This window comes from Anolis sagrei, chromosome 3 (assembly GCF_037176765.1).
Source record: "Anolis sagrei isolate rAnoSag1 chromosome 3, rAnoSag1.mat, whole genome shotgun sequence".
Taxonomy (NCBI): domain Eukaryota; kingdom Metazoa; phylum Chordata; class Lepidosauria; order Squamata; family Dactyloidae; genus Anolis; species Anolis sagrei.
The window spans coordinates 237,987,392-238,012,852 of NC_090023.1; the positions used below are offsets into that span (position 1 = coordinate 237,987,392).

The 25,461-nt window shown below is 38.8% G+C and overlaps 1 protein-coding gene across 1 annotated transcript; it reads left to right on the forward strand.

Annotated features, from left to right (window-relative positions):
- Nucleotides 1–20,476, forward strand: DIPK2A (divergent protein kinase domain 2A). The gene is made up of 3 exons (XM_060767772.2): nt 1–814; nt 16,791–17,094; nt 17,704–20,476. Exons 1-3 carry the CDS (start codon nt 128–130, stop codon nt 18,033–18,035), a joined length of 1,323 nt encoding a protein of 440 aa, XP_060623755.2. The 5' UTR covers nt 1–127; the 3' UTR covers nt 18,036–20,476.
- The last annotated feature ends 4,985 nt before the right edge of the window (nt 20,477–25,461 follow it).

Here is a 25,461-nt window from a genome sequence, read left to right on the forward strand (position 1 = left end):
GCTGCCTTTTATCAGGCGAGCCTCGCGGTGGGGAGTGGACCGGTGTGCCGGAGCTCGGCCGGGGAAGGAGGTGTCCCCCGCCGGCTCGGCTCGGCTGGCCCGGCCTGGGAGGCGTCGCGAGCGGACGATGCTCCGCCTGGTGTCGCTGAAGTTGGGCAGGCTGTACCGCTACGTGAAGCTGGCGGCGCTGGCCCTGCTGGCGGCGGCGCTGGCGCTGAACTCTCCCTCGCTGCTGGCCTCCCTCCAGCGGAACGAGCTCTCGGAGCGGCGCTTCTTGCAGCTGAACAAGTGCCCGGCCTGCTGGGGGACCAGCTGGTGCCGCAAGTTCCTCAACGGGCAGCTGCGCCTCGAGAGCTGGGGCCGCCTCCGCCTCCTCGACTTCCTCAACGTCAAGAACGTCTTCTTCGCGCGCTACGGGGAGCCCCGCGAGGGCAGCCGCCGCGTCGTCCTCAAGCGCCTCGGCTCCGCGCGGGAGCTGGCCGAGCTCGACGCCAAGATCTGCCGCCGCGCCATCGCCGCCGCCCCGGCCCCCGGGTTAGGCCCCGCCGGCAGGGGACGCTGCGACCTCCCGCAGGCCCTCCACGCCACCGAGTTCGCCGCCATCAACGGAGACGTCCGCCTCCTCACCCCGGACGCCGTGGAGGGCTGGTCCGACCTGGTGCACTGCCCCTCGCAGCGCCTGCTCGACCGCCTCGTCCGCCGCTACGCCGAGACCAAGGACTCCGGAAGCTTCCTCCTCCGGAACCTCAAGGACGCCGAGCGCATGCAGCTCCTCATCACGCTCGCCTTCAACCCGGAGCCCCTCGTCCTGCAGGTAAGGGCTCCCCCAAGGCAGGGCTTCTCCAGCTTTGGCTTGCTGTGAGTTTTCCGTGCCAGAAGCATTCTCTCCCGAAGTTTCGCCCACACCTATGGCAGGCCTCCTCAGAGGTTGCGAAATCTGTTGGAAACTAGGCAAGTGGGGTTTACATATTTATGGAATGTCCAGGGTGGGACATTCCAGACAAGTTTTGAAGCTTCAATTCCATTAAATGCTAATGAAGGTGGCCACTTGCAACATTCACCCTTGCCTCAGGCAGACAAAGAATTGCGTTGTTGTTGGTTTTTTCGGGCTATATGGCCATGTTCTAGAGGCATTCTAGAGGTTGTGAGGTCTGTTGGAAACTAGGCAAGTGGGGTTTACATATCTGTGGAATGCCCAGAGTGGGACATTCCAGCCAAGTTTTGAAGCTGCAAGTCCATTAAATGCTAATCAAGGTGGCCACTTGCAACATTCACCCTTGTCTCAGGCAGACAAAGAGTTCTTTCTCCCACCCTGTTAGCCCAATGTTTTGGTTTTATTGTGTTGTCAGGGGCTTTCATGGCCGGAATCACTGGATTGCTGTGAGTTTTCCGTTCCAGAAGCATTCTCTACCGACCTTTTGCCCACATCTATGGCTTGCCCCCTCATAGGTTGTTAGGTCTGTTGGAAACTAGGCAAATGGGGTTTACATATCAGAGGTCAGTTTCCAGCAGACCTCACAACCTCTGAGGATGCTTGCCATAGATGCAGGTAAAATGTCAGGAGGGAATGCTTCTGGAACATGGCCATACAGCCCGGAAAAGTCACAACAACCTAGTGATTCTAGCCATGAAAGCCTTTGACAATACATTATATCTGGGACATTCCAGCCAAGCTTTGAAGCTGCAAGGCCATTAAATGCTAATCAAGGTGGCCACTTACAACATTCACCCTTGCCTCAGGCAGACAAAGAGTTCTTTCTCCCACCCTGTTAGCCCAATGTTTTGGTTTTAATGTGTTGTTGGAGGCTTTCATGGCCGAAATCACTGGATTGTTGTGAGTTTTCCCAGCTGTATGGCCATGTTCCAGAAGCATTCTCTCCCGAAGTTTCGCCCACATCTATGGCTGGCCTCCTCAGAGGTTGTGAGGTCTGTTGGAAACTAGGCAAGTGGGGTTTACATATCTGTGGAATGTCCAGAGTGGGACATTCCAGCCAAGTTTTGAAGCTGCAAGGCCATTAAATGCTAATGAAGTTGGCCACTTGCAACACTCTTGCCTCAGGCAGACAAAGAATTGTGTTTTTGTAGGTTTTTTCGGGCTATATGGCCATGTTCTAGAGTCATTCTCTCCTGACCTTTCGCCTGCATCTATGACAAGCATCCTTACTACCAAGTCTGCAAACTTTGTCGATGTTTGTTTGTTTGTCTGTTTTTTAATGCAACACAACTGTTTTGGTTCGCTCCTGACATGATAAATAAATAAATAGCCCAATGTTTTGGTTTCAATGTACTGTAGAAGGCTTTCATGGCCAGAATCACTGGGTTGTTGTAGGTTTTCCGAGCCATATGGCCATGTTCCAGAAGCATTCTCTCCTGATGTTTCACCTGCATCTGTGGCAGGCATCCTCAGAAGTTCTGAGGTTTGTTGGAAACTACGAAAATTAGGTTTATATATCTGTGGAAAGTCCAGGGTTTATAAAGTCCTTCTACAGATATATAAACCCAATTTTCCTAGTTTCCCACAAGCCTCACAACTTCTGAGGATGCTTGCCACAGATGTAGGCGAAACGTCAGGAGAGAATGCTTCTAGAACATAGAATCATAGAGTTGGAAGAGACCTCATGGGCCATCCAGTCCAACTCCCTGCCAAGAAGCAGAAAAATTGCATTCAGAACACATGGCCATAAAAACTACAACAACCCGTTGTGAGGCCTGTTGGAAACTAGGCAAGTGAGGTTTATGTATCAGTTAAATATCCAGGGTGGGAGAAAGAACTCTTGTCTGCTTGAGAGACAAGTGTGAATGTTGCAATTGACCACCTTGATTAGTATTTAATGGCTTTGTTGCATCAAAGCATGACTGCTTCCTGCCCGGGGGGGGGGGGGGGTGGTGCTAGTTTCCAACAGACCTCACAGTCTCTGAGGGTGCTTGCCATAGATGTGGATGAAATGTTAGGAGAGAATCCACAGTGGTGTGGGATCTGTTAGCAACTGGTCAAATGGGATTGTCCAGGGTGGGAGAAAGAGCTCTTGTCTATTTGAGGCAGGTATGAATATTGCAATTGGCCACCTTGATTAGCATTGAATATCCTGGCTGCTCCCTGCCTGAGGGAATCTTTTGTTGGGAGGTGTTAGCTGGCCCTGATTGTTTCGTGTCTGGAATTCCCCTGTTCTTTATTTTACTGTAGCATTGCTCTTAGGTTGAAATCGTATGCAAGTTGGAACAGGTTACAAGTGTAACTCCAATTTATACATACACACACACAACTAAGAAAGTGGGGTTTATATACCTGTGGAATGTCCAGGGTGGGAGAAAGAACTCCTGGCCGTTTGAGACAAGTGTGAATGTTGCAATTGGCTACCTTGATTAACATTGAACAGCCTTGTGGATTCAAAGCCTGCCTGCTTCCTGCCTGAGGGAATCCTTTGTTGGAAGTTGTTAGCTGCAGCTTGTTTCATGTCTGGAATTCCCCAGTTTTCAGAGTGTTGTTCTTTATTTACTGTCCTGATTTTACTGTAGTTTTGCTCTTAAGTTGAAATTGTATGCAGTTGCATACAAGTTAGAACAGGTACATTTTTAAAGTGTAACTCCAGTCATACACACACATATACATAAAATTAATATATCTGGTGGCATAGGAGGTTAAACCGCTGAACTTGCTGACTGAAACATTAGCGGTTTGAATCCAAGAAGGGGGCTGAGCTCCCACTGTTCTGCCCACCTAGCAGTTCGAAAATATGCAGATGTGAGTAGATCAATAAGTACCACTTCAGCGGGAAGGTAACGGTGCTCCATGCAGTCATGCTGGCCACACGACCTTGGAGGTGTCTACAGGCAATGCCTGGTCTTCGGCTTAGAAATGGAGATTTGCACCACCTATCAGACTTGGACACAAAATAATAAGGACAGCTCACAACAGAATCAAGTCAAAGACCACCATCATAATGAAAACTAATCATTTTTGAGTTGCTGTGAGTTTTCTGGGCTGTATGGCCATGTTTTCAGAAGCGTTCTCTCCTGACATTCACCCACATCTATGGCAGGCATCTTCAGAAGTTGCGAGGTTTGTTAGAAACTAGGCAAGTGAGGTTTATAAATCTGCGAAATGTTCAGGGTGTGAGAAAGAATTCTTGTCTGTTTGAGGCAAGTGTGAATGTTGCAATTGATCACCTTGAGTAGCATTGAATAGCCTTGCAGGTTCAAAGCCTGGCTGCTTCCTGCCTGGAGGAATCCTTTGTTGGGAGGTGATTAGCTGGCCCTGATTGTTTCTTGTCTGGATTTCCCCTGTTTTGAGTGTTGTTCTTTATTTACTGTCCTGATAAATAAAGCAGCCAAGCTTTGAAGCTGCAAGGTTATTAACAGCTGGTACTCTGTTAGGAATTGTGGGAGTTGAAGTCCGAAACACCTGGAGGGCCCAAGATTACCTATGCCTCATATACAATATTTGGATAGCATAGGGAAGGGTTAGCACCCCTATGGAGTTTGTTTTGTTGTCTGTGCCCCTGCTCAGAAGATTTCACCACATTTTCTGTCCCTGTGATCATTGGATTTTTAAAAAAATGCTTGTTGTGGAAACAAGGCTTGGTGAGAAAGCTTCAGTCAAGACACCTTTTCCCCATGATAACTCTTTTAGGAATGAATTTACCTTCTGAGGGGGAGATTTCTCACCCTTTCTGTTGTCTCAGCTCCATTCTTAAAGATGATTTGTAACTCAGGGACTGCCTGTATTCCATGGGATTGAGCCATGGTTCCATCTACATTGACCATTTATAATGCAGTTTGGAGCCTCTCTTGCTGCATGTAGAGAGTGAGGACACTCCCCATCTGTATTGAACTTTCCAAGCCTTTCATGTTGGGGGCATACTTTTTTAGAGGTGCATTATTTCGTGACCCAGACCTCTTTTACACTGCCATATAAAATCCAGATTATCTGCTAGTAGTCTCATACAATCCAGTTCAAAGCAGGTAATTAGGCAGTGTAGAAAGGTCCACAGTGATTCAGTTTAATGAGCAAACAGGAGGTTAAATCAACCCCTTATAAGAGATATGGACACATACATAAATTGTAATACCAAAATGTATGGTCACATAACATATCTCATGAAAACCTTTCTTTTTTTAAAAAAATGTGTATAACTGACTGCTTCTTTCACATAGACTACAGAATCTTGTAACAGTTACGTGACACACACTCTGCAGCCAACACACTAACATGTCACAGCACACTGTTTGGAAAGCTCTGTTTTAATGCTTCAAACAGCAAATTCCAGCACAAGTGGGCGAACGAAAGCCTTTAGTATGCTTTCGTTAGTGTGCCATCAGTGTTTTGTGGTTTGTGCAATCACTATCTGAGCCTTAAACAGGTTCCAGGATTTCCTATTCCATTATCTGCACATACTGCTTTGGAACTTGGTTAAATGTTCAGTGTAGCTGGGGATCTGACTAGTGGAGACCACCATCCAAACCGCCACTCCATCAGTGTCCTTGAAGGGATCACTTAGTTGGTCTGTCTTTCCTAGCATCTAATAAGGCAGGGATCCCTGAATATGTTTTGGGTTTGTTGGTTTTTTGAGGGAGCACTTAGCATTGCTTGACGAGAAATAATTTTGCCTACTAATGTGGGTGTGGCAAATCTCTTTCCCCATATTTTATCACCATAGGAAGACTCTTTCAAGCACAGTATGTACAGGTTGAGCTTCCCTTATTTAGAATTCGTAAATACTCCAAAGTTGTCCACATGGGTAGTTAAGGTGGTTCCAAGTACATCCATATGCAAAAAATGTTTAAAATATTGTATAAAATTCATTATTCCTGGGAGGGCTGGATAAAAATTGTTATCTTGATTATTCTCAGCACTTCGTCACTCAGTACATTTCTGATGGAGAATTTCTAAGGTGGTTCAACTACACAGGAACTTCAGTGGTCCCGTTTTGCCCACATCAATTTGGGGGTGGGGGCAGGTTGAAGGCCCATGTGGTCAGTCCTGTAGATGCAACCCTGTGGCTAAAAATGTTGCTTGTAAGGCTTTCTCATTTTTCTGGATCTGCCCAATTTTGGTTTACTTCTACATTCTATCTCAGTATCTCTTCATATGCTTTTCTGGGCTGATGTGCAGAGAATGATAGCGATCACTTTCTTGCATGCTGCTTTTCTAAGGGAGACTCTGGGTGTATCTACACTGTAGAACTACGTTAACTACCATTGCTCCATGCTATGCAAGCCTGGGAATTGTAGTTGTACAAGGTCTTAAGCCTTCTCTGCCAAACAATGCTGGTGCATCAGCAAACAATAAATGCTAGGATTCTATTGCAGACATCCACAACTCCCATGATTCCTTAGCATTGAGCAGTGGCAGTTAAAGTGGTGTTAAACTGCATTAGATTTACAGTGTAAATGCACTTGTTAGTTTAGTTCTTCTTGTGAGATACTCCCTCCTAAAATCTTTCTGTAGTTACCTATAGAAAAGCCAATAGAAAATGGTATATAGCATTACTTCCTCTAAATGAAGCGAGGGCCAGCCAATTTCTCCTTGCTGGGCTAGGAGTTATATTGGTGTTAATTTTGTACAATTAATCTTTCCTGAAAACTCATCAAAAGGTCATAGATTGCTATCAGTCTGGGACCACCAGTTAGAGACATGGTAAATATAGGAGATGTTTCATTAATGCATAAGCGTCGAATGAATATTGTAAAATACTATAGATCCAAGCATTCTTGCTTTTTCTATATCTTCTATATTTTGCTCTTATTTGAATTGGGTGAATTCAAAAACATGCAAATGTTTTAAAGTATGTACTGGAAACCCATTATATACAACTAATCTTCATAGAGATGTGTGTTCGCGCATTCCTGTCCCACAAGGTAGCAACACTGCAAACATTTTTGCTCTCGCTGTTGACTTTTTGAAATTGCATGTAAGTGGTGTTCAGATCTTGGTGTTTTCTTACTGGTACTAATTCAGCCCATAAGGGTAAATCCAAGTTGTATTTTGTACAGTCAACTGTATTAAATCAGTTGAAATTTGATACAGTGGGTTAAACTCTGGGGGGACAGAGGGTGCCTGGCTTTTTCCTGTTACTCCCATTAACTGCAAGAGCACAGAAATACAAACACCCACACACAGAACAAGCTCCCTACCAATGTCTACTGCTTGAATAGTCTTAAAGCCAGATGCACAATCCTGGGAGTAGGCACTGATATTTGCTTAAGTTTTTTTTCAAAAAATGTTTCGACACTATTATTGAAATAGTAAAATATAGTTTGATATGTTTTTCACCATTATGGGATTATGATGTTTTTGAACATTTACCTAAATTGACTTTAAAATTAGAACTCTTGTTTTCTTTATGCGTGAAGTGTAAGTTGTTCACTTTTATACTAACATTCAGGTGAAAATTGGCATCTCTTTTTTTTTACAGTCTGTTGTTTTAAAAGTCTTCTTTTTGGCAAACTTTGTATTGCCAGTAATCCTGAATGTTGACATTCATTGCTCAGGTGGCAGGCTTGATGGCACTATAGCTAAAGACAAGCAACTTCATGTTATGGTCACCTTATTGATTTAAATTTAAGCATTTAAATAATTTTATCCTGGTATGCATGGCAGCACAGACTTGCTTGTTTATTGTATGTTAATAGTTACATGTTCAGTTTAATGTTCAGCGTTTTTTAAAAATATATGTAGAAATGTGGTGTAGCCAAACATACACTTTTTCTTCCTAGGATATTTTTCTCAGTTCTAGGCTTTTGCTAGTGAATGGTATATCTTTTTATGAACCTGTATTTCAGTCAGATTAGTAATTCAGGAGCCAAGTGTTAGATGATACGCCATGGCATTGTATAAGGAGACTTCGATGTAGATAAGATTTATCTCAGAACAATGCCATTTTTCAAAAAAATAAATAAAAATAAAGTTCATCAACCTGTTCACCTTTTATGGTTCCCAAGTAAATTTCTTTGTAGCAATAAATATGCAAAAGGAATGGTTGATTTGTTTCCCCAAACTAGGATGGCTGACAAAGCAGGCTAAAGTAGAGTGTTAAAACAGCTGGTGCTCAGTTCAGCTGCTTAGTGACTTGGTATGAACCAGCTGGTGTGTGTCTTTAACATTTCTTAAAGGGCTGCCATTAACTTGAAAGCTAGACAGACCTTTTGCAAGATAGTTGACATTAAAATTCTATCTGTATTGGTTTCAGTTGCAGCTTCTCATTTAAAGCAAATTCTAGATGCTTTTTCTGTTTATAAAGAGTTCAGTATTAGCAGTAATAGTTTGATAGTAAAGTGGTCCAATATAAATACTGTTTCTGAGGGAGGTACATGTTGAAATTCAACAGAAAGTACTGTAATGCATTATAACCTAAATGCAGCCGCTGTTTTCTGCTTTAGAATGAAATCCCTATTAATGTTGTCTACCTTCAAATCATTTCCACCTTGATAGAACCTTCAGATGAATGTATCATGGCCTTTTCTTGGCAAGATTTGGGGGGGGGGGGTGTCCTTTGCCTTCTTCTATGACTGAGAGTGTGTGATTTGTCTAAGGTCATCCAGTGGATTTCCCTGGCTGAGTGGGGATTTGAACTCTGGTCTCTCAGAGTCAGTCTACCACTGAAATCACTATGTCACACTGACCCTCTCATTAATTAACTTTCATGCTGCCTTTGTTTGTAAGTGACTGGTCTTAAAACCAAGTACTCTTATATGACTCATAGTTTGAAAGATGATTGTTTGATAATGTTTTATAAAGTTTGCTCTCGACTTCTTTGGGGAACCTGCCCTGCTTTGTATTTTTGGTTTCAGAAATACTGACTTTCCTGTAGAACATATTTTGAAATTTAACATTTTGCAGAGGACTTGTTAATGGGTACCAGTTATTTTATTAATTCTGCAAATGCCTATGCAGACATAAGCATCATAGAGTTTCTAGATATTTGTTTTCAGGCATGCATGCATAAAATGCAACCTAAGATGTGCAAATAATATTTCCATTTTTCTTTTTTTGAAAAATGAAAAGTAGCTTTCTATTTTATTCAGTGTTAGAGGGGGTGGGTTCTGTGCAGGATAATTGATTATAAAACTTTGTTATGTGCCTTCAAGTCATTCCTGATCTGTGTTGACCCTAAGGCAGCTCAGCCATAGGGGTTTTTCAGCAAAATTTGTTCAGATATTTGCCATTGCCTTCCTAAATCATAACTGGATTGTTGTCTGCAACTCGGGAAATCCTTTTCTCTATAACCTCTAATTGCTTCCAAATCTTGTCAAAATTGTCACCTAACTTGTAAAGACTATTTTAGTATAACTGATTTTAGGTTCTGTTGTTTGTGAAATAAGCACATTTCTAAAAGTTGCTGTTTATGCTACCAGAATTAGCTAAAGTTGATGATTTTTCTATACAAATTATTCATATGTCTGCAAAAAGTAAGCATCACTTATGAAAAGCTTTTAAAAATGTTAACATATGACAACTCTTATTGTCTGGATTAACATTAGAACTTGATAATCAAGAAAGGGGTTAAACGGGATTTGGAAGTTAGACTGGTCCAATTAATGAATATGACTGGGCAGTAAATACAAGACTTGAACTTTGATTTTATAATGAGAAATGTGTCTTGAATAATCCACTAAACTGTAGTGATTCTTGGATTATAGGACTTTTTGTCAGAGATTGGAGGCTTAGTTTGAAGCCTATTTAGAGTATGGATTACTGGTAAAGTGGCAGTGCTTATGAAGTGCACATTGCCACAACAGACAGCTTTTATTTTAGCCAGTTTTGAGATTATTTAAGCTTGACCTACATTTGTAGAGATTGTTAAGGCGAGAGGAAAAGCTTTATGATAGAAACATCTCTCACCAGGACACCACGTTCATATTCTTTAATGTTTAGAAAAACCCACTTTTCTTTTACTTACTTTTGTAAATCTAGGTATCTTAATGTACTTCAGATGTATTTGTTCAATTCAGTGGCATAAATGAAGCAGAAAATGCTTCATATAGTGAAAATGCTTTGGAAAATTAAAGGAAGAATTTCAAAATATTACCATCTAAATTATCTGTAATTTAAACTGGCTCTGTACTCAGTATTCTGTACTCAGTATTCTGAAATCAATTATAGCTAGTTATTTAACAGTGAAATACAAATAGAGTTTTGTGCTACAAAATGTGATTTTGCTTAGTGCTATTTTGGTAAGATTTTGTTGCTTCTCTAACAACTGCTTGCTTGTTAAATTCTGCTGTATATAATCTACCTTGCTTTTTGCCAGTCACTTCATCAGAGTCCATCCTATTGTGGTAGAAAGATCATTTTGCCTCCTTATTTATGGGAAGTTTGATTATTCGCAGTGGTGCTGGAGCAGGGAGAGTAATTATGTTTCAAGCCAATATTTGTGTCTTCTAAGTAAATTCTAAGTAAATTTTAAGTGAAATTGCTTCTGCTATTACCTTATGTTATTAATTTTGATTTATGGCTTGATTTTTGTCGACTCATGTGTATTGACTACTTTTAATAATCATAATGGCCTTAATATTGTGTTTTCTTAGTTTAAATACTTTTTGAAGCACATATTAATAATTTTTCACTCAGTCAGCAAGTGTATCTTCATCATTCTATAACAGCAAAGGAACAGTATTGTGATGATTATGACACCATTGTTTTTGTAGCACAAGTGTTTTGAAGGCAGATAAATATTTATATTGTGCAAGTATGCACTTAGCCTAGCAGGGTAGATTGCTTTAGATCAAAGCAATTTTAAGTCAGTAACCAGCCAAACCAGTTCAAATAAAGTTTTCCATATTTGTTAACTAGGCATAATGCCCATATGAATTAATTGATATTCATACCTGTCTGCACGGGGAGAGCGAAAGTGAGTGTCGTCATGCAACATCTTTAAGAAAAATTTTGAAGTTGCTGTTTTCTTTACACGAAAAAGGCATGACTTACGATAATAACTAGTAGTTATTGAGCAGATTTGTTATTGAGCAGATTTAACAAGATAAAAAGTTGAAAGCCTTTTCTTTTTGTTGCAGTTTGAGCATACAGATGTTGCTTGATCTTGGTGCTGGGGTCTTTAGAAGTTACACAATTTTATGTTGTTTGCAAGCAAAGCACAACTATATATTTTGAAAAAATAAGCTACCATGTAGTTCTTTCCCCTCATTTTCAGTGTTGGAGTAGAAGTAGCAAATGTCTCCTGATCATATTCATACATCATTTTTGCAGCGGCAGGAAAAAATCCTTAAGGGTGGAAACAAATAATTTGCTTTCCCATGTCTATGGTCTGTTAGTTTAAAGCTTGGTTGGGTTTTTTTGTGAAGTGTCTTTTGCTAGGATACTAACAGTTTCTACTGGTGTTCTGTATCCTGCATGCCACAGAGCGTATTGTAGGGCAGGGTTGAACAGAAGCTAGATTAAGGTCTGCTTATAGATTTCTAATTGATTTCCAATGGACAGGCTAGTGTTTTTTTATTTATTTATCTAAGGTAAGGTAAAGGTAGTCCCCTGACATTAAGTCCAGTCATGTCTGACTCTGGGGTGTGGTGCTCATCTCCATTTCTAAGCCGAAGAGCCAGCGTTGTCCGTAGACACCTCCAAGGTCATGTGGCCGGCATGACTGCATGGAGCGCCGTTACCTTCCTGCCGGAGCGGTACCTATTGATCTACTCACATTTGCATGTTTTCGAACTGCTAGGTTGGCAGAAGCTAGGGCTGACAGCGGAAGCTCACGCCACTCCCCGGAATCGAGCCTGCGACCTTTCGATCAACAAGCTCAGCAGCTCAGTGCTTTAACCCACTGCGCCACCGGGGGCACTATTTTTATATTAGATATATTAGATAACTATTTATCTAAAGTTAAGTAATAATAGCAGCAAAATGATTTCCCTGTCCCATTTCCCAGATCAGACTTGCAGAAGATTTTAAAAACTAGCAGTCAGATTTTGGGTAAGAACAAGTAAGAGTTCAGTTGTTGCACAGGAAAGAAAACTGACTCTAGGGCTGATCCTGGGTTTAATTATAAGTGAACATCCAGTTTCCTAATTTATTATTTTTATTTGTCTCCAACTGCTAGACTTGGGAGTCTAAAAATGCCCAAATAAATTCAAGTAGTCTCCTATCCCTGCTAAAAGGAATCATCCTGTCTTATTCCTTTACCTGTTTTGTATGTGGGTATCAGAGTGTGTATGAGGTGGTGTTGCATCTCATCCCATTTCTTTTCAGATTCTGTCTCTTGCAAGTTATAGTGAAATTGAAGGCATTATCTCCTGTATGTAAGGGTAGTGCACTAGTGAATATAATAGGAATGTTGATGCCCTGCTTCACTAGCTACTCTTCTCTCCCTCTCACACAGCAGTTGTAATGTGGCTTTTTTGACAGATACGAAAGTCCTACATATTTAGTGATTGCGAGTTGGTCTTAGCAGTTGGCTGAATCTACAAAATGGCTCTGTGGCCTTTTCAAACTGTTGTACTGTAAAAAAATGTTGATTATATAATTAATAGGGCTACTATCCACAATCCAGGAAACCTGGGGTGCTTGGCCTCATTTCTTTTGTGTGATAGTTCCTAGTGTTGTACTGCCAAGCTGTTCTTTGGTTTTCTGAGTTTGTTCCCAGGATTTTTTGTTTTGATAATTAAGGCATTTCCCCCCAGTGCCAAATGTGCTCAATACCTGGCCTACTCTTGGAATTTGCTACAATAAACAGTAGCACATTGTGATATACTTTATTTGTGCTTGCATGGGGTACTTCTGAGTAATGTTAAACATGTCTCTTTCTGAGTAAACATAAGAGCAGCTGAAATTATTTTATAAAGTAAGTGCTAGTTTGGATCTTTTCTCAAGTTTCTAACACATGGCTGGTTCGGATGAGACAGTATCATTGCAGAAGAGCTTTAAAAGCATGTTTTCTAAGTGATTTCCCTCAATAGGCTTTATTATGCTATTGAATCAAACTGTTGTAGTTTCTGTTATGAATTTGTTTTAGTTGTAACTATTTATTGGATTTTAGTATTTTACAGGTCATATTAATAATTTTATTTTGAAGTTTATTATTCATTTTTTTATTTTTCTTGGAAGCTGCTGTGAAAAGGTTGATATCTATGGCAGCATATTAATATTGTCAATAGTCTTATGTTTACATTAAACATGAAATAATGCCATAGGATGGTGCAGTCTTCATAACCATGATTATGTGCAATTTTGTGGTGACGATTGAACAGTTTAATAAGTTGTTCTCCTGTAATGTCTTTTTGACAGCTGAAAGACGAATTGCTAGTCTATGTCTATGGAGATAACAGGCTTGACAAGTAGTTCATGTTGATGTGCTATCACTTCATCTGTCTGTATGTGCTGTCATTTCTAGAACCGTTTGTGTTAGTCTATAGTTGTGCATGGCTATTGTAAAAGCACGAAACTGATATAGTGGAGGAGAAATCTTTGACAAATATATCTAAAAAGCAAGTGTCTATTTTAATATGAATTAATTTACTATACCCAGTCATGTAAATTGCATCTCATAACTTCATCTCAAACTGTGGAATATGAGAAACAGAATTATTATAGTGGTTCAGCATTTCTGTGTTCTCAAATAATATGCTGTGTCCAGGTTGGTTCATCAAGTGCTCTGCTATGGCTGACTTCTCTGGTTGAATTAGTCTGCAGTGCCTTTCATGTTCCTTAATTTGTGTTTGGGTGCTGCATTTGGTGGTCTCTGTGTAAACTTGTCCACAGCTGCATGATATATGGTAGACTCATGCAGAAGTGAGAGGATCCCTCTTGTCCTTTGCTGAACGTAGCATTTGTTGGATTTACGTAATGGGTCTGTAGAGTAAGCCGTGAGAGTAAAGACAAAAAACCACCCAGAGGCAAAATATTCTTACCATACATCAATGGAACCACTGACTGCATAGGGAAGCTGATGAAGAAATACAACATACAAGCTATCTATAGAACCACTAAGAAAATCCAACAAGTGACACAACAAATTATTTATTTGAGAACACAGAAATGCTGGACCACTCTAACAACCACCATGTCAGACTACACAGAGAAGCCATGGAAATCCACAAGCATGTGAACAATTTCAACAGAAAGGAGGAAACCATGAAAATGAACACAATCTGGCTACCAGTATAAAAAAAACCCCTCTGAAATCAGATCAGTAAATAAAGAGCAACACTTAAAAAACGGGAATTCCAGACAGGAAGCTATCAGGGCCAGCTAACACTTCCCCACAAAGGATTCCCCCAGGCAGGAAGCAGCCAGGCTTTGAAGCTCCAAGGCTCTTCAGTGCTGAACAATGTAGCCAATTGCAACATTCACTCTTGCCTCTAACGACAACCCTGGAAATTCCACAGATACGTATAAACCTCACTTGCCTAGTTTCTAGCAGACCTCACAACCTCTGAGGATGCATGCCATAGATGTGGGTAAAACGTTAGGGGATAATGCTTCTAGAATATGGGCACACAGCCCGGAAAGTTCACAGCAACTCAGTGATTCTGGTCACGAAAGCCTTCAACAACACATAAAACTATTTTAGTTTTCTAATAAAGCCTGAAGTTCAGAGACATGTTTCTCCTCTTTATCAGCATCTGTGATATGGGGGAAGATGCTGCTCTTTGGGGTAATATCAGATGATTTGTTGCATCATGATGTGTATTTAGTTTGACTATGATGTACAGTAACCTTGTCAGGTATTTCTTGGCAAGATTTAATTAGAGGAGGTTTGCCATTGCCTTCCTCTAATGCCAAAGGAGTGTGACTTGCCCAAGATTTCCGCATTGGGTTTCTATAGCTGAGTGAACTCTTTGAATTTGAACTCTTAATATCCCAGAGTCTTAGTCTAATACTCAATACAGTAATAAAACTGCTATATCATATTGACTCTAAGATAGAAGATGGCGCAGCTCATTTGGATACTGCTTGATGTTTGAGTACAGTTAAAATGGGAAGATAGTTTGAAATATCACTCTGATGAAAGTGGATTCTAGATTATGAGTATGAGGGAAATTCTCTGGGTGAGAATTTGAGGATTCTTTAAACCCAGACAGAATTCTTTCATCAGAACCTAGTTGGTTTTTCCAGTATTAGAAATTTTGCAGAAGAAAATCTGGAGATAGGAGATGTTGCGATGTGGATGGAACGTGCACTGCTAGGGTATTAGACTTATAAAAATTAAGGAGACCTGGATATGACCCCCCCCCCCCCCCACTTGACTATGCAGTTCACTTTTTGATCCTGGGCTGTTACTTTAATTCATAACTTAACATCCTTACAAGATTATTGTGGAGATAAAAATGAGAAGGGGAACTATATGTTCCTTAGAGAATAAGGGACTTTATACATTTAACAACAATAAATGTAGGGAACAGGTGAGACACTAGAAGTAACTGTTACTACTGTCTGATTATAGTAGGGAATGTTAAGGAGCTAGATAACCCAAATGCAGAAGATCTTATAAGCTAATGAGGTTTAGACCTGGTTATTAGTTGAAGACCATCAGGTTATACAAGTCCTGCTAGGTTATATTTATAAGGAAAGCAATAACAAACTGCCTCTGTCTAAAGAAACACTGTGTAAATTTATGAACACACACATATTTTTCTTTCCTCTCTTGGAATCTTGAAGAAAAAAATGAAATATTTCACCACATGGGGTTTTACTTTCAAATTAGGTTTCACTCATATACTACAGTTAAAATGTAGTGCAAATGGCCAAATGCAGATATGCTGAGTTGGTAATATTATGAATATGTACATTAGCTGATGTTAAGTCAGTATATCTGAAAACAAATTACTAACAGGTGCAGTGTCATAGATATTCAAGATAGCTCAGGTACTATAATAAAATCAATCACTAATATTGAAAATAAAAGCTTATATTTAGAATAGCTGTAGCCACAATATTGACATTTTTACATAATATATGGTAAGTGAAGCTTTCAGCTTTCAATTGTATAAGAAGAAGCTGTTGAAGGGTGAAGAATTTCTCATTCATGGGAGTGTAGATTTTTCACTCCCAAGAAATGATAAACTTGTGAAGAAGAGGGAAAGATTGTAGGGAAGGCTTCAATTACAAAGCTACTTGTGAGGTATGATGCATGTACTTCCCTCCTACTATTGTGGAATGAGGGGTTTCTTATAGGGCATGGGCCATAGCATTCTCAGATAGCTAAATGATTCAAGACTTCATATATTTTTAGACTATAAATATGTTTTTATAGTAGAGTGGGCAATTTAAATCAAGCCTTACATTATGAATGAATTCCTAAAAGAACATTTTGATTTAAAGCACTGATTGAAGTAAAGCTTTTCCCCATTAGAGCTTGAGAACTCCTTTTCTTGAAATTCAAAGTACTACAGAATCTGAAACTACTTCAAATTGTCCACATGGATGGAAGACAGAATAACATTCTTGCTTTCTGGTGGTTCCGTGCACACAAACTGTTTCATGCACAGAACTGTATATAAAATTACCTTCAGGCTATGTGTATAAGGTGTATATGAAACACAATTTTATGTTTAGACTTGGGTCTGCAATTAGATAGCAAATTGCACATTACTATTGTCATAATTATTAATTTCGTATCTATGCAATAATTTGTAGTTTTAACTAGTATGTTTATGATGAGATTTAGTTCTAATTGAAAACCAAAATAGAAATTAACACACACACAACAGTATTCATATAAAAATCTAAATCAAATCTTTTATTTCTCAAAAATAGCAATTTTATATGACCTGGTTCTTAGAATCTTGTTGGGTATTTCCCCTCCCCCAGGATTACTAAATGCTCTTTCTCTTTCCAGAGTTTCCCTTCCGACGAGGGATGGCCATTTGCAAAGTATTTGGGAGCATGTGGAAGAATGGTGGCTGTAAACTATGTGGGAGAAGAACTGTGGAGTTACTTCAGTGCCCCGTGGGAAAAGCGAGTTGACCTGGCATGGCAGTTAATGGAAATAGCAGAACAACTGACAAACAATGACTTTGACTTTGCACTCTACCTCCTTGATGTCAGCTTTGACAACTTTGCAGTAGGCCCTAGAGATGGGAAGGTCATCATTGTGGATGCAGAAAACGTGTTGGTGGCAGATAAAAGGCTGATCAAACAAAGTAAGTTGGACTTCTTTTCATTTTTATGGCTATGGGTTCTATGTTTCCATGTAAATCATTTCAAAATTGGGTTTTGTTATCAAAATACAGAAATAGATGCTCAAAGAATAGTTATAGCAACCCATATTTGATCACATTGAAACTATCACATTGCTTACTATGTGGGTATGTGGTATTCTACAATAGAATTAAACCACACAGAGTTTCTGTTGCTCACTTTATTTGATCATTCAATAACACCCCCCCTCCCCTTTTAAGATGGTGTTCATGATATATTTTTCTGCTTTTTCTTCTAGGTTTGATATGGTAGTTTATAAGTAATCTTTATTTAGGTCATGGTTCCTTGAATCCACTCCCATTATTTTCTGTTTTGAACTATTACAAAGTTGTATCTACTTTGTAGCTATTGAAAACAACAGCTAACATTGGTGGACTCATACTAAACTTTTTCATATTAATGTTGGCTGATACACAGTCTCGGTAAACTGACTACACACAGAATGTTCTTAGGTAACAACAATTAATTGTTTCTAATTTTAGCCTCTTAAAAGTAATGAGATTTGTTTTGTGGCCCGTTATCCTCACTTTTTCTTTTTATGCATTTCACAGATAAACCTGAAAATTGGGATGTATGGTACGAAAGCAAGTTTGATGACTGTGATAAGGAAGCTTGCCTTTCTTTCTCAAAGGAGACTTTGTGCACTCGTGTCACTGTGGACCATAACTACTATGCTATTTGCCAGAACCTTTTATCAAGACATGCCACCTGGCGTGGCACTTCTGGAGGGCTGCTTCATGATCCTCCAGCTGATATTGCCAAAGATGGTCGACTTGAGGCCTTGCTGGATGAATGTGCCAATCCAAAGAAGCGATATGGTAGATTCCAAGCTGCAAAAGAATTGCGTGAATACCTTGGCCGACTAAGTAATAATGTGAGGTAGTTCATAGTGCATAGATGGTCAGAAACTATATGATGCTGGGACAAAAGCATATGGACAATTGAGTTCTGAACATCAAATAAGCTAAATGAAAGAAAAAAAAATCCACAAACCAATATGGTACATGGAGGATGTTCTGTATAAACTGACAAAGCTACATATCTCACTGCAGCTTGAACTATTTTTGACTTGCATGGGAGGAGTGACAACTTAATTGACTCACATCAAATAGGACTTCACATAAACCTGCGATAGTACCACAATTTTATGAGACAGATGTCCTTCCTTGGAAAGTCAAGTTATACTGGCCTGTTTTAAAGGCTTTTATTTCTGACATCATTGTGTTGTCTTCATCCCACCCTTGCACCCAACTTAAGTGGTGTTTAAGTACATGCTGACAAGCCCTAGGTGTTCCTTGTTCCTGAAACTAGTAGGCTTTCATCAAATGCTGTGTACCATTTGAGTACAAGATTCCTATGATTATTCTTTATGTTGAGTTTTCCCCATTGTTTCTTACTGTTTGTATGCCTTATTAAAGATATGCTTATAAAAGCAGTCTTAACTGTTGTGTGAACATAAATTAGTTACATCTGAATTATTTGTAAATCTCCTGCAGGTAGTGATTCACTGATTGGTTAAGTATAAAATTCCATCTCTATTCCAGTATTTATATATGTCCACTCAACAGGGAATAACTGCTAAAGAAACTGCTAATAAAGGTAAAGGATTCAGTTCATGCTTAATCATGCTTACAGTAGACCTACTGAAAGCAGTGGCATCAAAATCAGTTGTAATTAAATGGGATTTGGATATCAGTGAGAAATTTGTTTGGAAAGATGCAGTACAGTTAGTTAAAATGAAGTCAAAACTTTACTAGTATAGTAAACCACAAGCCAAAGAAAATGGTTGTGTATCAGTCTCTAGTTACTTAATATTATGTACTGTAGTGACACTAACCCACTGACAGTTTTCAGCAGGTTTATACTTACTCTTCGAAGAAGCTTCCTTTTAGTTAAAAGCCTAGGAAGATCAAGACACAAATGGGAAAATGCCTAGCAGGCTAGCATTTGTTCTGCATTATTCACAGTTCTGCTGAATTTGCAATGTAATGATGTTTACGGGACATTCAACCATGAGGTTGACTATTTAATAGTACTCTTCACATTAACTGTAGAGGCCTTGCATTGCATTAAGTTTTTAATTTGAAAACTTCAGATGAGTTTTCTGTACCCTGACATTGCTCTCATGGACCAGATGTTGAATGAAAAAGTAGATCATTGCTAACATGAATCTTTTATAGCTTACTTTCCTTTTATTTCTTAATGATTACAGACTTTCTCTTGATTAAAATGCTGGGACTCTTGTCCTGAAGAAAGGCTTCTAGTTACAAAATGAGCCAAGTGACTAGAGCTAACCATGGTTTTTAAAGGTGAAATAGGATGGCTTTGATCTGAGAATGATCAGTATGGTGCTGAAAAATGAATCTATACAAACTGAGCAAAGTAGTAGGAAAAGAATGAAAAAGCCTACTCCATTTCAAAGCTTTGAAAATAAGCAGATTATCTCAGAGAGTTGAAAAAAATAAATTGCAGAGTTTTTCATTAATTTCTGTTTGGGCTGATAGTTATAATATAAAGCTGCTTATTTGCACATTGTGTCTCTACAGTGTAGTTCCTTTCATTTAATTGTTGTACTGTCTTCATCCAGAATAATTCTTTTTTGCCATGGTAACCTTTTTTCACCTCTGATACGTTAACCCAGAGAACATGAGGCATTCTTGAGTCCCACTGAAATTGAGATTTCAGTGTGAAATGCTACTTATTTTGGAAAGTCTAATGTTCTTTGAATTCCTTTTCATTTATTCACATCTGATTTTCATTGGCTTTCTTTTGGTTCATGAACTGAGCAAAACTTAAATATGAGAGAAAACACTAGCCTACCACAAAAGGCCTTGTTTTACCACAATATTAATTTAACCCACACGTTCTGATGAATGAGATGTATGATTGTTGTAGGCTTTAAACAACAGAAAACACTGCCAACTATCGAGGCAGTTCAGCTGCCAAATGTTCCTTGTGAGGTTGGGGTTTGGAGTTCGTTATTCCCTCTTGAAATAATGTGCTGATATGTAGGATTCTAATGACAGAAAGAATCCAAAATTTTCAGTCTACAGGGAAAACATCTATGTGGAAAGCAATAAGTTTTCTTCAATTTGCACCTATCAAGTATTTATTGTACAAGGACAATTTATATTTTTAGTCATTGCCCACAAATAATGGTGAAATATTTTTGAACGACATGTTTGGGATTTGTATGTGCATAAAATTGTCTTTTGTACTGTAAGTTACTGTTTAATTTGATTATCAAGACTGTCTCCTGTGCCTTTATACTAAGGTTGTTTTTACAACTTCTCTTGACTATTAATAAAAAATTACTTTAAGAAATGCTTGTTGTTCTTTAAGTATTCTGCATATTGACATATCATGATATTAAGAGCCGTGCCTCTCTCCCAGAAATGGCAGCTAGTTCAGAAGGATATTTTTAATAGAGTGGAAGTTTCACGAGAACAGCACTCTTGAGCACTATTAACATATAGTGTGATCCCAAGACAAGTTGTCCAGATTCGTACTTTACTGATCCTTGTTACCCAAATAATTAAGGCCCTGCACTCTGCTGGAAATTGGTAATGGTATGGGTGAACCGTTGCTTTTTGACCTTGCTTGCTTTGAGTTTTGCTTGCTCGTGTGCAGGAAATGTCTGCTTGGCAGTTTTGGGAAATACAGTGGATATATTTTCATCTCACCTGGTATGGTTGCTCATATGTTACTTGGAGGTTGCTAATTTGAGACTATCCCAACTAATAAAGATGAAACAGCGCTGCTTTTACTTTACCATTAGATGAAAGTTAGATTAGTATGAGGTAATTGAGATTATATGAATAGAAAACTTAATGGTGTTTTAGTAGTACTTGAACAAGCCTGGATTAATGATGCATTGGGCTTGTTTGTAGTTTTAGTTGATGCTCTTTCCATGTGGCAAGGAGCAGACTTTCTTTTTCGTTTAACAAATCATGTTGCATACACACCAGACATGTCTTTATAAACATTTTTGTTATGGGAGAAAGATTCACAATCTAAAGTCTAAAATATAAACTTTCTGTAGTTTGATTCAAACTATAATATCTGGTGTGTAAATGCTAAGCTGGGATCATGAGGCATGAAAGTACACTTTGCCAAATCAGGGGCCTCACTGCGTGGGAGAATGATGTGAATGTAATGCTTGGCACGGTTCACTCAGTCTTATGAACATAATGCTAAAACCACAGATGTATGAACCATCTTACCATCGAGCTGCTGCTTTGCCAAGTAATTCTCTATGTTAGCTGTTGCTTCCCTGTATGGAATTAGTATAAAACAATTACCAAACTGTATCTGGCTTAAGAAAGTAATAAATTTTAAATTTTGTTACATATTTTTCCTTGAGAGATCATGTGTCAACAAAGGTTTCAAACTGTTGACATTCACCAAAGATCTCATACTAGGCACTCTTAAACTCTTGCCTAACTTTTTTTTTCTGATTTCCTATTGCTGATTTTAATTATTGGTCACAAGGCTTGCTAGTCTGTGCAGTTGTTCAGTCTCTTTAGAAATGACTTTGCACAGTCAATGGAGGAGCGTTTCACCTTTTGTGTACTGCTTGTGAAATTCATGTGGAATAAATATAGTTACCTCGAAATGGGAGGAGGAAGAGAAATATGTTCCTACTGTTTAGGCACTCTGTGATCACTGTTTTACATGGCCTAACCTTTTACTTATGTCTCATTTTCTACTCACCCACAGAGAGGCATCAAAGCCAAAACCATAATTAGGTATGGGTTGAGCATTGGAACTACAGAAGGAACATTTGAGCACAGTATTGTACATGCATATTGAAAACAAACTTGTTGGGTGAACCTCCAGAGCAAAGGTTCCTCCTTCTTAAATAATAGTTTACTACAGGGAATTTTGAAAAGAAGAGACGTGTTTGAGTTCTCTAAATCATCTATATAGAACGCTGTAATAATGAGAGTAAAATTTATTGATTAGTCCACTGACCATATCAAAGTAAAACACAAAAACAAGAAAATACACAAATAGATACTAATCACTGTCCTAAAACTCCTGTAATAGTGAACATACTACATTAAAACGCAATTAAAACTTGTGTTTAAAAGTTAAACATAATGAAATTGATGTGAATGTGATCTGGCTGTGACATCTGTCACCCCATTGATCGCCAGGATTGATTCGGCTATTTGGCTGGCTAGGCGGGTGTCCCCTCCCTCCCTCATCGCTCCAAAGTTAGTTAATTTGAACCAATGGATTTAGATATATACAATGCAGTACAACCTCCATATCTGTAAACTGATATACTAAACACAGTTCCACTTTTTCATACTTTGACTTATCCACTTTTGGCCGCTTGTATAATCTATTCTCTTCTCAGTACCTCTGTCATTCATTCTATTGAAAATAACATTTCACTATTATGTGTGGTTTTATGTAACCACACAAAGACTGGAAACATATCCATGTAGATACAGGGATAATACTATAGCAAACAAAACCATGTTCACATAAGTTTTATTTTAAATTGGCCTGGATAACCTGGACTCTAAAAACAATTCACAGAAACTTTTGCTTCTTGCTCATAAAGCCTGCATTTTAGACGATGCATCCCAAAGGTCAGGAAGGTATCATAAAACAATAATAAACTTGAGATAATCTTACAAAGACTTTGGCTAAAGTTAAATTAAACATTCTTTCTTAGCAATCTCTGTTCTCAAAATATTTATTTAAGTTGCCTTTTCACAAGTTCACACATAAACCTTTGGCTGGCAAACAATAGTTGTGCTTCTTTAGTTCCTCACAGATGTTTAGCAGTTGGCTTGCTTTTCCACTGACAATGGATTTTAGGGCTTCAAGTCATTGATTTGATTTATCTCCATTATTTGTCTATTATAGTCAAATAATTGCTAAAATAGTGAGCCACTAAAATGACTAAATTGGGCAATACAAATTGCCGATGGGAAAACGTTATTCTACAAGAGCAATTCTGCATTGGCTTAAAAGAAGAAAAGATGTATCTTTTAAGGGCAGTATTTTCTGTGACATATATGTACTTCCTTAAAAAATCATGTTTCATAATATTGGTGATAATCTGTGAGACAAGCAAGTCATGGGGTAGGTATTTCAAAATGCATTTTGAAGCTCTGTCAATGGAAAAGTTACATTCCAAGATTAGTCCGTGCTATTAATGAAGATGATCCAGATCAAAGAGTTGAGTATTGGGAGTGGTACTTGGCACAATGTGTAGAGGAGGCACTCTTTCCAACAAAGACTGTGGAGTGATGAGGCTACATTCAAATTAAATGTTCAATTCAACTCTTGTCAGCGCTTCAAAATGCATTGGACAAACACATTTTGACTACCTACCTTGCTACTCAGTTGTCTCACAAATTTTCTTGAGCTTTAGTAATTTGTTTCCAGTACTCTTTCTTCCTTTGTGAGGCTTGTCAATGTCCATGGTCTTCCAGAATGTTTCTCATGGACATTCTGAACAGTTCTATTGGATTCAAACTTATCTCTAATTAGATTAATAGTAAGTCGTGTTGGAGGATCACTTTGAACTGCCTCCTAAACTGTCTTTGCAGTTCAACGACGTTTTCACACTTCCAGTAGCATTTAAAAATGAATTTCCTTTGTTCAAAGCTTAGTCTGACTTCAATTATTAATTCCAATGGGTTTAACCTGGAAAAAAACATCAATTAAACTATCAGCTTTTAAAGTGTGTATACATTTTTGGGACACTTTATATTATGCTCTTAAAAGTAAATCATGCAGCACTTTCAACTGACTTTGACATATTGTGACAGTAATCATTTTCTTGGGCTCATAATACATCAGAAAAGAAGTTGAGGACGGTAGTGTGGCATGTATTATGGCTGTGCCATAAGCCAAATCCCCTGCCCCTCAAAGGCATCCATTCCATTAACTTGATGTAGAATTCCAAAGTGCAAAAGATAACGTTATAATTATTGTCAATTGTTTACTAATAACTTCCTGTTACTTTTAGGGATATTTCCTGTTTATGTTTGTATATGTATGTTCGGGAAATGGTTCTCAGTCTGTTCTTTTAAAGTGAGATTTTTCAAATGAGTTTTAAGCTTCCCAGTGACAGTTTAGTTCAAAGATGACTAATGCATTTCTTCTCCAATTTCTTTGGGGAATTTATTTTGTGAGAAGTGAAGACTGTAATAGCATGTGTGCATTTCAGATACATAACCTTGTGTATGAGTTAAAATATTTCCTTCTCTTTTTCTTTAAGGGATAACAAACTATGGGATTTGCTTCCCCTTAACCTAAGAAAGCTGAATATTGGGTTCATCTTTGTAACTTCTGTGCCTCACACAAAAGGGTTTTGCATCTGCACAGCGAACTCATTTGGAACTTTCTAGAACTGAGTAGTTTAGCAGAAACCCCTAACCTTCAATACCCACTGTGTATGCTCAACCATGGATGGATGGCCTTATGTCGGGGGTGCTTTAAATGCATTATTCCTGCTTTTTTTCCCTTCCTTTTTTATTCCTTCTTTTTGCTTTAAGGCATTGTTTGTGGCATTTACTTGCATCATTCCTTATTTTCTATCCTAAATGCTTTCCCAATGTACCTACCTGCATCTAATTGTACATCACTGCTATCTGTTTGTTTGTTTGTTTAAATCTCTATACTTATATTTTTCAAGGAGGCACACAACCATTCATCTTAAAGTTGCAATAATCCTTTGTGCTGGGGGGAACTAGACATGAAGTTATCCTGCAGCTATCCATCTAGTTGGGACAAAGTACTAGCAGATGCTATGAGTCAGGATTGAAATCTTAAAGATGAATGGTTGCTTTGAGATCAGTTCTTCAGTCTCATCACCAACACATGGAGTTTTTCTTTTTTTGTCACTACATCCAACAGAAAATGACATATTTACTGCTTCAGAAGTAAGAGGACGTGATTTTCGAGGAGATGCTTTTCTGCAGAAGTTATCTGGTTCTCTGATGTATTGCTTTCTCCCATGCTCTCTGATAGGGAAAGTGATGGCAAAAACCAGAAAGGGAGGGGACCACTGCCATTGTAGCAACACCTTATGAGCTGAGACAACTTTGGTTTGCCACACTATATTAGCTCTCTGGAAATTGTATCTTTCACATTTGGAAGGATGAGTATATCACCCAGAGCTCAAAAAAGCTAAAAGCGATCCAATGGTCTCTTCCAAACCAGTGTTTTGACAGCTTCCAGAAAATTGTATATTTGACATTCTTATGATTATAAATAGAAAAAAATGTGGCTTCACAACATTAAGGTGGTGGTGGTGGGGAACTATTGTACTATATTACTTG